The sequence below is a fragment of the Aristolochia californica genome, unplaced genomic scaffold (genome assembly GCF_029961685.1).
Source record: "Aristolochia californica isolate CCGP_79_NKW_82.1479 unplaced genomic scaffold, dmAriCali1.0.hap1 SCAF_2, whole genome shotgun sequence".
NCBI lineage: Eukaryota > Viridiplantae > Streptophyta > Magnoliopsida > Piperales > Aristolochiaceae > Aristolochia > Aristolochia californica.
The window spans coordinates 41,774,720-41,786,349 of record NW_027181881.1 but is presented as its reverse complement, the minus strand read 5'-3'; the positions used below and the strand labels follow the sequence as shown (position 1 = coordinate 41,786,349).

General features: G+C 36.3%; 1 protein-coding gene across 1 annotated transcript; it reads left to right on the top strand.

The window, feature by feature from the left end:
- The first annotated feature begins 6,910 nt into the window (after nucleotides 1–6,910).
- Nucleotides 6,911–8,006, top strand: LOC137956473 (senescence-specific cysteine protease SAG39-like). Its single transcript, XM_068803993.1, has 2 exons — nucleotides 6,911–7,337; nucleotides 7,414–8,006. Exons 1-2 carry the CDS (start codon nucleotides 6,911–6,913, stop codon nucleotides 8,004–8,006), a joined length of 1,020 nt encoding a protein of 339 aa, XP_068660094.1.
- Nucleotides 8,007–11,630: the final 3,624 nt, after the last annotated feature.

The following is an 11,630-nucleotide window of genomic DNA, read 5'->3' as shown; positions in this document are numbered from 1 at the left end:
ATACTTTCTCTTATGTTTCAGTAGTGTGAAAAATCGTGAATGAAAGACTCCCTTTGAGGATTTGGACAATATGGGGGTTAGTTAACATGAAGTTGAAGTTAGACTTCAAATTCAAAGCAATGATTTGATTCAACTTTAACTTTTCCTTGATCCAAGTCTTTCTCTCATAGTTCATTTTGTGGTTAAATTAGAATAATTAGGTCAAGTACTAAGTAATATGTTGATGAAACAAAAAAAAATACAAATTATTTATTGAGATTGTTTTGCCACTAATAGGCTACATTTCCCTATGAAATTTGAATTTTATCGTAAAATAATAAAAATATATTTATGAAATAAAAAAATATATAATTTATTTAAAAAATATATAAGCATTCTTATGTCATGAATCAGGACGAGCTCCTCCTAACATATATTTATATTCTAAGTTTAGTTAAAAATTAAAATAATGCTTTTAGAATTTCTTATGAATAATGCAAGAGAACTAAGTTGGGGGGGGGGGGGGGTGTGGTGTGGTGTGGGGATTAGTCAACAAACTGGAAATTTGATCTTCATCTTCATCTACATGATCTTCATCTTCAAAATGGGTGTTAATGTGGACAAGTTCATGTTTGAAATCTTCAAAATAGGGTGTTAGTGTGGACAAGTTCATCTTCATCTTCGAAATCGAACAAAATCGAAAGGTATTTTGGGGGAAAGGAGAATAACCAGAGAGAGAAGGGAGTGGGAGGTTGAAAGGGAGAAGAGAGGGAGACGAGAGAGAAGAAAGGGCAGTTGAGAGGGATAAGGGAGAGAGAAGCAAAAGAGAAAAATGGAGTGCGAGTCCAAGAGAAGAGAGGGAGGCACAGAGACAAGAGAGGGGGTGCGAGAGAGAGGGCGAGTCTGAGAGAAGACCGAGAGATGGAGGCCGGAGACGAGAGGGAGAGAGAAGAGAGGGAGCAACGACGTCGGGGGCACATGGAGACGAGAGATGGGGTGTGGGAGAGAGGGAGGAAAAAAGGGAAATGAGGACGCACAAGAGAGGGGGTGCGAGGAGAGAGAGGGGAAAAAATAAAAACCAAGCCACGCGCGTCCTTCATCTCGAAGAAGATAAAAAATGGTCTTCAACGAAATGAAGGATTTTAAAACGTGGAGATGAAGGACCGCTTCATCCTCAACATCCAAATAAAATGTCATCTGCGCTCCACTAATAGCTTCAACTGATGAAGGGCGTCATGCGGTTGATCTTCATCTCGGACTTCAAGTTGACTAAAGCAAATACTCCCCCTCAAGGTGGTGCAAATGCATCAAACACACCAAGCATAGAGAAAGACTACTGAAGAAGACTGATTATAACTGCTTTAATGAAAATATCTGCCTATTGACTTTTTGAAGGAACTTACTTCATGCAAATAACTGCAGTTTTGAGCTTTTTTTTATGATAAAGTGATAATAAATTTTAATGAACTTTGTTCTCTCACGTAAGACTCGATTTGTTACAATGTGAATGATTGTTTGATTATCACAATGAAGTTGCATAGGAGTGTGAACTTGCAACCCAAGTTTTGTGTGTAAAGACCTCAACTAAAGCATCTCACGTATGACAATAGCTTTTTTCTCTCATATTCGGTCAAACAGTGGCAACCGTCATACTGACCTTCTTTGTATAGCCTTGTTTTCTCATTTTTTTTCATTTTATGCATTCATTGGGCCGACAATTTGGATGTTTGGGCGAATGGTCTTCGCATAACTTTTTCTTCTCTTTTGTTTCATTGGACGGTCAGCTTTCTGGCATGAGCTATTTATCCCTTTTTATATGGCCATTCAAATGGTCATTGGCTGGTTGAATGAATATGCTGCCAAAAATTTCTTTGGTATTTTCTTAGCTACAAGGCATACTTAATGCACATAATTAGTGTTGAAGAGAAAATATGGAAGAGTCTTACATGACTTCTACATTAAGAAATCTTATAGAGCCACACTTATTATAGAAGGAGATCTCATAGAAGAGTTTCGGTTTAAAGGTGTTTTAATTGTGTTAGTCTTCTATTTATGTTGAGTTATTTAATTATGCTATGACTTATCTTTAAGTGTTAGAGTTTGGGAGTAATTGGGACAAGGGTAGTTTAATTCTAATTGGACTGTACTACTTTCCTCGATTAGAAATAGGGGCTCATGTACTTTGAAGTCAATAAAGTTTTTTTCTTTTCCATAAATTCAACAATTAGTAACTTAAGTATTTTTTATTATAAAATATGTGTCAAAAGATATCTTGAGACCAATAATTATATTTTTAAAAGTCACAAGATCCCTTTGCAATGAGAACCATATTTTCCCACTTTCCCCTTACTCCATCCCGATCGAGTGCATCATTATCTAGTTTGGATCAATAACACATAGAACAACTTCAAAGTAGTCAAAGAAACCTTCAAAAAAATATCTTGCATCCTTTAAAAATTTGATCCTATCAAAATTTCATATTTTTGATTTTTTTGATGACCTGGACTTTCAAAAGAAGAGGATCCAATTACAGAATACAGTAATAAGATTAAAAAAAAGAGGAATTTTGGAGTAAAAATAATTAAATGATATAAAAACTTGTTCTTGAGGTTCCCTCAAAAAGTTCAACTACCGGGAATTGAATTTGCACGTCCACACAACTTGGTTATTAAAAGACAGTTTCCTCCAAGGTTAAATAACCTTCCAACAACTCTGACCTCTCCTTGAGGTGTTGGTCACAAGAAGAGGATTCCTCAAAAATCATCAGCTCAAACTCTTAGCATTGAGTAATGGAGTTTAAAATCCTTGACTTTGATTATTAATTCAAAATAAATGAATTTATAATATTGATTAACTTATAACACCAATGTCATGGTTAAATTGGTCATTTCTTTTTCTCACATTAGAAATTAGTGTTGATGGGAAAAAATAAGAAAACTTAATAAAGTAATAAGTTTTATTATATAATGGCCTAAAAAATTATATGCAAATGATAACTTCTGCCTATGAGAAGGAGAAAACTAGAAAGAAACCTCAAGATAGAAAAGGTACAAGGACATACAAATTTGAATAGTTTGGGCCATTACTTTTTTTGACATCTTCTACCCTCTTACACTTTGGTAGTTGTAGAATTTTCTTCTCTAGAAATTACTCCATTATCACAAGCACATTTGAGTCAGAGAAGGGATAAGATTTTTCTTACCTTTCTCTTAATGTAAGTTTCTAGTATCCAACTCTAGCCGTTTTTTTATTATCATTTTTGTTAGACTTATATGCTATTTTAACAAGTACTATTACCTTGGTATTGTTGGATTCTTTAGTCAAATCCTTCAAGGGAGGCTTTGAGTCCTTCATTACTATCTTAACCTTTTTCGTAATGTCATCAACAGGAGCCTCATTTTCCCTTTCTATTCGATGAGAGTTTCTATATTATGTACTTATGTAGAGTGTTTTAGAAAATCTTTGGGCTTTTGATTTTGTGAGTAGTAAAGTAAGCCCTAGTGTATCCTACCAATGCACATATCAATTTTGGTCTTGGTTGTCAGAATAGGTGCACTCTTTGCAATTGAGGATGCCATTCCTCCAGCCTTTTCTCCCGTTTGTTGCTTCAAATTAGTGAGCTCAAGCAAGATTACAATGTGATATGTACTATAAAACCTGCTCAAGACCTCATGTTCTAATTGTTCCCAACTATCGATTGATTCTTGTAGAAGTTCAATGAACTCATCAAATGTATTCCCCATCAAGAAGTGTTCAACTTGTTTCACGAGGTCCCTGTCAATGTCACACATTATTGCAAATTTTAATAAAATGGGTGATGTCCTATTTGGAAATTTTATCACTATCGAATCGTTGAAACTTTAGTGGATGATATCCAAAAAACATTCGTAAGACTAGAATACTTCTGCTATAGGTTTGTACATAAGCTTGATAGTGTGTATAGTGTCAACTAATGGACTACTTTTTACAACATTGGATATGATCTCATTGAGTGCCTCCAGAGTGAGTGAGTCACATTTTGCTAGTTCTATCCCTTGAGAGGTTGTTTGATGATCTAGGATGGGATTGGCAGAGGTGTTGGTGGATACTTGTTTTTATTTTTATAGTGTGAGATACTTCCCCCATGTTTCAATGAACTAATCGAATGCATTCCCCATTGAGGAGTGTTCAACTTGTTTCACGAGGAAATACCTGTCAATGTCAAGGATTATTGCAAATTTCAATAAAATGGGTGATGTCCTACTTGGGATTTTCATCACTGTTGAATCGTTGAAACTTCAATGGGCGATATCCTAACAACATCCTTAGTACTTGAATACGCCTGCTATAGGCTTGTACATAAGCTTGAGAGTGTATACAATGTCAGCTAATGGGCTAGTTTGTACAACATTGGATATAATCTCATTGAGTGCTGGCTATAGGTTTGTACATAGCTTGAGTCAGTCACATTTTGCTAGTTGTATCCTTTGAGAGGTTGTTTGATTATCTATGATAGGATTGGCAAAGGTGTTGGTGGATACTTGGTGTTTTTCTATAGTCTGAGATACTTTCCCCATGTTTACCATAAGGAATTTCAACTTGTTCATCAACTGGGCAATTTGAGCATCTCTTGTAAGGACTTTTTTGTCTTCTTCCTTATCAATAATTGGAGTTGAGTCATCATTATCATCACTTTAACCAAAGTCCAGATGACTTCAGATGGAGATGTGGACCTAGATGTAGAAATTGGTGAAAGGACTTGGCAGTGTTTACTAAAAAGCTTGGTTATTGCTAACACGAAGGCTGAATTAAGGTATTGATATGGTACTCTTGGGTGGTGCAATGAGTGGGCTGCCAATTGGTGGTGACTTAACCACACTCGTGTAGCATTGCACTGTTGAGTCTTTTATAGAGTGACTTCTAAAGCAGTTGATTGGTAGACATGCTCCTTGTTATAAGGCAAGTCAGGAGGCCAACACAAATAAAGGATGGACGAATGAATGTCATTTTCTTCACAAGTGACTTGCTTCTTCTTACTAAAGTATGCGACAATAGGACCAATAGGCCTCATGTTTGGGCAAGAAGTCCAACTAGTGGTCTTAACTTCCTTTCCCTTACTATTGATGGAGGAAGCCATGTGTTCTTAAAAAATGGAGAAAGATATGAAATGTAGATATTTTCCCACTAGATGTACAAAGGAGCCGGTCCAAAAAATGGTGCAACCTTTTATAACACGATAACACAAGAGAAATTATAAGTGATTTTAAGTTCAATTTTTAATAACCCTCAAATTCTATCACCACTTAATAAACTCAGACCATCTTTGTAGAGAAAATAAAGCTGGTTCAATTTTGATGCATTTGGTAATCTCCAATTGATGTTTGGATGAGAAGTTTTGGTCTCACGCTTACATATGGCGGATTTGACTTTCAACAGAGTAACGACATGAAGGATTTGCTTGTTGTGATTTTGAAGTAAAAGTTTATTAGTGTATCAATGCTCCAATGATTGGACCTTTAGGATTTCTTCTTCCACTTAGACATTCTTATTCAACTCCCCAACGTAGAGACTTTTGTTTAGCTCTTCCCAAATGGGAAAGAAACTCACTATTTATAGAAGGGCAAGGGACAGTTGAACCACCCCACCTTTCTTTCCTTCAATCTCTCGTTTCTAAGTCTTCTATTGGTGAGATAGTGACACGTGGTCTACACTCCATGAGATCGCAATACTGGCGAAGTTAAGTATTCACTCCTTAAGATTGCAATATGTGAAGAAGCCAAGTCTTCTACCATGTGGAGGGTGACGTAGACCATGTTATATAATGTTGAGCTCCTATTTGTATAACATGTCTCTTATGTGCAACTCCTTTGCTTGTGTGACACTTAAGTGGCATCTAAATGACATTTTCCTCTAATTTGATTTTGGTAGGGGTTCGGTATAATCGACTTCATGTTGATCATCGATCGGGCTTTTAACTCGATAAGTGATCTAGATTTTGAATGAATAATTTTTGGAAATTGACGAATTATTTGACTAAATCTCCTTTGACCATCGAGAGCTTCAACTTTGTCCATTAGTTAACTATTGATTGAGTTCCTTCGATTTGGATCTTTGATCAATGTTGATGATCTAGACCATCATCAAGGTTTTAATTTGGTGATCAAATCTCCATGACTACAAAAATATAAGTTATTTGACAGTGAAATTTAAATTTTATCACTAATAGGCTACATTGATAAGAAAATTTTGAATTTTTCATTCTAATATTAAGAAATATATGTACAGAATAAAATAACAAATACAAGTTATTTTTGGTAATTTTTTTATACTAATAACTAAGCACTTTTTAAAAAAAACCAAGGATAATCTTTGCACATCTCAATGTCCATGACCAGTTTATATTTTATTCTTTTTATTGTAAAGTATACACGTGTGAAGTACAATTGATTTAATAATATCATTAATATAACATATTTTTTATTTATTTTAATTTTTAATTCATTTTAAACTTTTAATCGGTGCCATTTAAAGAAAAAAGTTAATATTATTTTTATTTAATTTTTAATGAGGAAATAAAAAATTTAAAAAAAAGTTTCCTAACAAAAAAATATTCCTGCCATATGTATACGACGAGTTGGCTTTCTACCGACAAAAAAACAGTGAAGCTGATTTTTATTGTGGACAAGCAGTGCAGAAGAGGGCGAGACGGTAAAGCATCGTTCACGACATGTTGGGGGGTTGATGTAGAAAATTAAATATGACATGCATAGACATTCAAATCAATACGGTTGCTCGGGCACGTTAGTCTTCTTCCTCAAATCCAGGCCAAAAGAACAATCAAATATTAAGGCTACAGAAAATCTATATAAACGTCTCTTTTAGGGAGTGGTAGCAGCAGCAGGGGACATAATCCCATCTTTTAATCCAACCTGCACAGCCAGAGTAGTCGGCCATGGCATCAACAAAGCGCTATGCCCTTGTAGCTTTCCTAATCCTGGTGGTCTGGGTTTCCCCCGGCATGTCTCGCACATTGCCTGAATCATCCATGGTGAAGAGGCACGAAGAATGGATTGCTAAATATGGGCGAGTATACAAGGACACTGCCGAAAAGGAGAGACGATTTAAGATATTTGCTGATAATGTGCAGTTGGTGGAAGCATTCAACAGCGATGGTGGTAACACTTACAGGCTCAGCGTGAATGAATTTGCAGACCTCACGAACGAAGAATTCAGGGCCTCTCGTAACGGGTTCAGGCCTTCTTCCTTAAGAGATACAAGTTCGTCGCTCTTCAGGTACGAAAATGTGACGGCAGTGCCATCTACAGTAGACTGGAGGAAGAAAGGTGCGGTCACACCCGTCAAGGACCAAGGCCAATGCGGTAAGCTACTCTTTGTTTGCAAGTGAAGATATAGTTGTTACCTACTCGTTCACATCTTACTAAATTTTCCAAACAGGATGCTGCTGGGCGTTCTCGGCTGTTGCAGCAATGGAAGGAGCAACCAAGCTTAGCTCAGGTAAACTGGTTTCTCTATCGGAGCAGGAATTAGTGGACTGCGATACCAGAGGTGTGGACCAAGGTTGTAACGGCGGTCTCATGGACGATGCCTTCAAGTTCATTCTTCACAACGGTGGACTTACAACCGAAACTACTTACCCCTACGAGGGGGTCGATGGCAAATGCAACTCCAAGAAGGAGGCATCGTCTGCAGCCAAGATCAGTGGTTTTGAGGATGTGCCTGCAAATAGTGAGAGTGCTCTACTGAAAGCGGCTGCTAACCAGCCAGTGTCCGTTGCCATTGATGCTGGAGGAATTCCGTTCCAACTTTACTCCGGCGGTGTCTTTACTGGTCCCTGTGGGACGAGTCTAGACCACGGAGTCACAGTGGTTGGTTATGGGACTACGAGTGATGGAACCATGTATTGGTTAGTGAAGAACTCATGGGGCTCAAGTTGGGGAGAAGATGGATATATCAGGATGCAGAGGAATGTCGATGCCAAAGAGGGTCTATGTGGGATTGTCATGGAGGCCTCCTATCCAACAGCTTAGAAGAGGAAAATGTAATCTTTCACTTTTATCTTGCCCTCTTTAACTCGCTTCAGTTTGTGTTATATAATAAGTCTCAGGTTTGTTATGTGCCACGCAGAAATACAACCATGTTTTATACCTTCTCTTATGTTCCTGTACTTCTCTTATATATATATTTAGAAGTTGATAGCTTAGAGGAAAGGGGGTGAGGCAAGACCTCACTCTCTGCGGAGGGAAAGGTCCTTTCATGCTCCCTTTTGGGTTTTCATCAATCCTATCATCCTCTGTGAATTGCAGAGGATGCCGAAGAACATGAAGGGAGGCAAAGGAGGTCCTTTTGTCCGGTCGTAGCCTTCCCCTTACGACAACAGTGAAGTGACAATGGGGTAGGTCCTCCCTCACCTCACATTTTGATCTTCTTCAAGGTAGAAAGCCCTCCCGCTAGTAATGGTAGGAGGCTTTCCATTTTTAAAATTAAATTGATATGGTTTGTATAAAATATAATTTTTAATAATTTAAAATATATTAATGACAACAATTTATCCTTTTAATAATGATTAATTTTATGTAATTACTTAAATAAGTATATACGAAATCAACAATGTGAGAATTTTAATAATTTATGTAATTGAATCATTGATACATATTTTTTTTTTATTTAAATATAATTATATAAATTTAGTTCATTATTATTTTATAGAATAAAACTTATATTGTTTTTATTGGTTAATTAACTCACTTGGAAAGATTATGATTATTTATCGTTATTAACTATATTAATTAAACTAAATAATTAAAAATCTACTTCAAAATTACATCAACATTCAAATTATTTTATTTAATTAAAATTTTATTTTTCATATTTTAAAAATAATAAAAATATTATCTATTTGACATTTTATTTTAATTATAGTAAATTATTTAATATTATAATTAAGTTAATTTAATAATCAATCTAAATTTTAAAATTTTAATTACTAAATTAGTAATTATTTTGTAACTCTATTATTTCAAAGTGTTTTGAAAAAAATGTATCTCTAAAATATACAGTTTTGCTACCAAATACCAAATTTGACCCCCCAAAAATGAAGATAAAATGTATCTCTAGAAGGAAGATAATAAGTGATTTTCAATATTGACCAAGTTATGCACCACTCAAACTTTTATTTACTCCAGTTTTTCATAGTAGTGGTCAGCCTTATAAAACTTTTGCTTTCCATTTATGGCATTGTAGTTTAAGCTAGTATTCAGCCTTAGTTGTTCAAAAAATATTTTGATATTTTGGTAATAATCTTTCAAATAAAATGCATCGGTGTTTGTATTATTAACTGTCAATTGCCTAGACATTTAAAAATCTCATTTCTTATCTAGCACTCAAGTTTACATTTGATCCTTACCAATGTGTGTGGACTTACACCCATGGCCTTCATTAGGGGTGGCATCAAATCTTCATAAAAGCTGCATAATTATGCATAAACTTTATTATTTAATAATCAAACACAAAAACATTCTTTTGAAAAGCTAGTTTTGTCCATTTGTACTCAATCAGATCGTTCTGATTCAAGGACTAGAAAACCAGATCATCGACACAAAGAAAAAAATTAAGAAAAATGGTTTTGGATGACTTAATCGTATGCCCATTTTCATTTTTTCTTCGGAGCATGGATTCATACACCAAGATTTCTAAAATGCTACCAATTTGTTCATCTGAAAAACTTGAGTGGAGTTAACATTAAGAGAGTACCACAAACAATTTGACTCTCTTCAAGAGCCATGAGGAAGAGATGGGCAAAGTTCAAGAAACATTTTTTTTTCACGTGCTTGTGATGTCGCATGAGTGAAGGTTGCATGTGTGAAATCGCACGATGTCTTCACACGCACAGGGAGAAAAATTATTTCTCCCCTAACTTAGGTATCTGGTTTTCCACCGAGACGATGAGGGGGGGGGGGGGGGGGGGGGGGGGGGGGGGGTGGAGGGATGGGGGTCTAGTTGTGCCGGCCAGGAGCTGTCATTGAGGCTAACAACTGCGATGGAGGTAGCGGCTACCAAGACGACGTGGGGGTAAGGGAATTTGAGATGAAGGCGGCCACAACAGTAGACAGGAGGGGCTCGACAGTGATAAGGATCGGCGATGGTAAACGAGGGGAGGAAGAAATCGGAGGAAGAAATGGAAGTCGAACTCGAAGAGTCGAAGACGATTCCCGCTCCCGTTCCCGGCTCCCGCCTCTTGGGCCCTCGTTAAGTTAACGAGCCCACTCGCGAGCTTTCAAACAGAACCATGGTTCGGTTGAGCTTGTTTCTATAACTCAAACGAGCCTTATCTGGATCTTGAATTTGGCTTGAGATCCAGATAAATTGAATGGAATCGAGCCGCTTGTGAACCGGCTCGATTCGATGCCACCCCTAGCCTTCATGTCGCATTCTCATCTCTATGTTATATTTGTTTATGACTTTTACTGTTTTTCATGGATTTTATTTATACAACATCATATCCAAAGTTTTTTTTTGGTTTACAAACATTTCCATTTTCATGTATAGAAATTTGTTAACTCCTATATTAGTTTATTACAAAGTAATGGTGGTAGAGAGTTTATGTCTAAATTTAAATCATATTTGTCTGCCAAGAGTACTCATCATCAGTGCTCTTGCCCCTACACTCTTGAACATAATGGAGTGGCAGAGCAAAATCATGACCATGTCACTGATATGGGTCTAACCATGTTATTGTACAATATGCCTCCTAAGTCTCCAGAGATTGAGTCTTTAGTTACTATTGCTTACACAAGTAATAGGCAGTCTTAAAATTCTTTACATGGTCGTTCCTTTTATGAATTACTTCATGGTTGCTAGATTCTAGGTTTCATGAATTACCTTTGAGGATTCCCTTAGATGTGTGGAAGAGAACAAAGGGGAGGGGGGAAAGGGAGAGTGAGAAGTGATAAGTGATAGAAGAGAAAGAAGAAAGAGTTAGAACAATGGAATATAAATTGAGAGGAAAGAAAGAAGAATATGGTTTGAGGTTGTAGTGCCCGTCCCCCTTTTTCCCTTAGTTATTTATAACTTTTACTAAAATAAAATTACAAGATTACCCCTCTATATAAACTCAAATAAGAACGATAAATATAGGCTGAAATATAGGAAAAAAATACATCTTGACCTCTCTTTGTTTTAATCTTTGACACAGTCCCTCAAGTTAGTGGGCATATATATCACACACACCCAACTTGGAACAAGTAGAACGAAGGAGTCTTGTTGCAATTTCCCTAGTGAAGCTATCAATAACTTGACTTTGAGAAGAAACATGTTCCATGCATATGATTCTAGCTTGTAATTTCTCTTGCTTGAATTGACAATCAATTTCAATATGCTCTATTCCTTCATGGAAGATTGGATTGGAGGTAATATGTATAACTGCTTGATTATCATAATAGAAGTTTCATCAGTGCATTTTTATGAAATCTAGGTTCAAAGAGAAGATACATCACAAATAACAACTCACTGATTGCACGTGTCTACTCTATATTTTTCCTTTATTTTAGGATCGAGTAGCCACGATTTGTTTCTCACTCTAACCAAAGTACAATAACCTCAGGTATATTTTTTATCATCCAGAGAGTTAGCCCAATCTGCATATGGAAAACCTC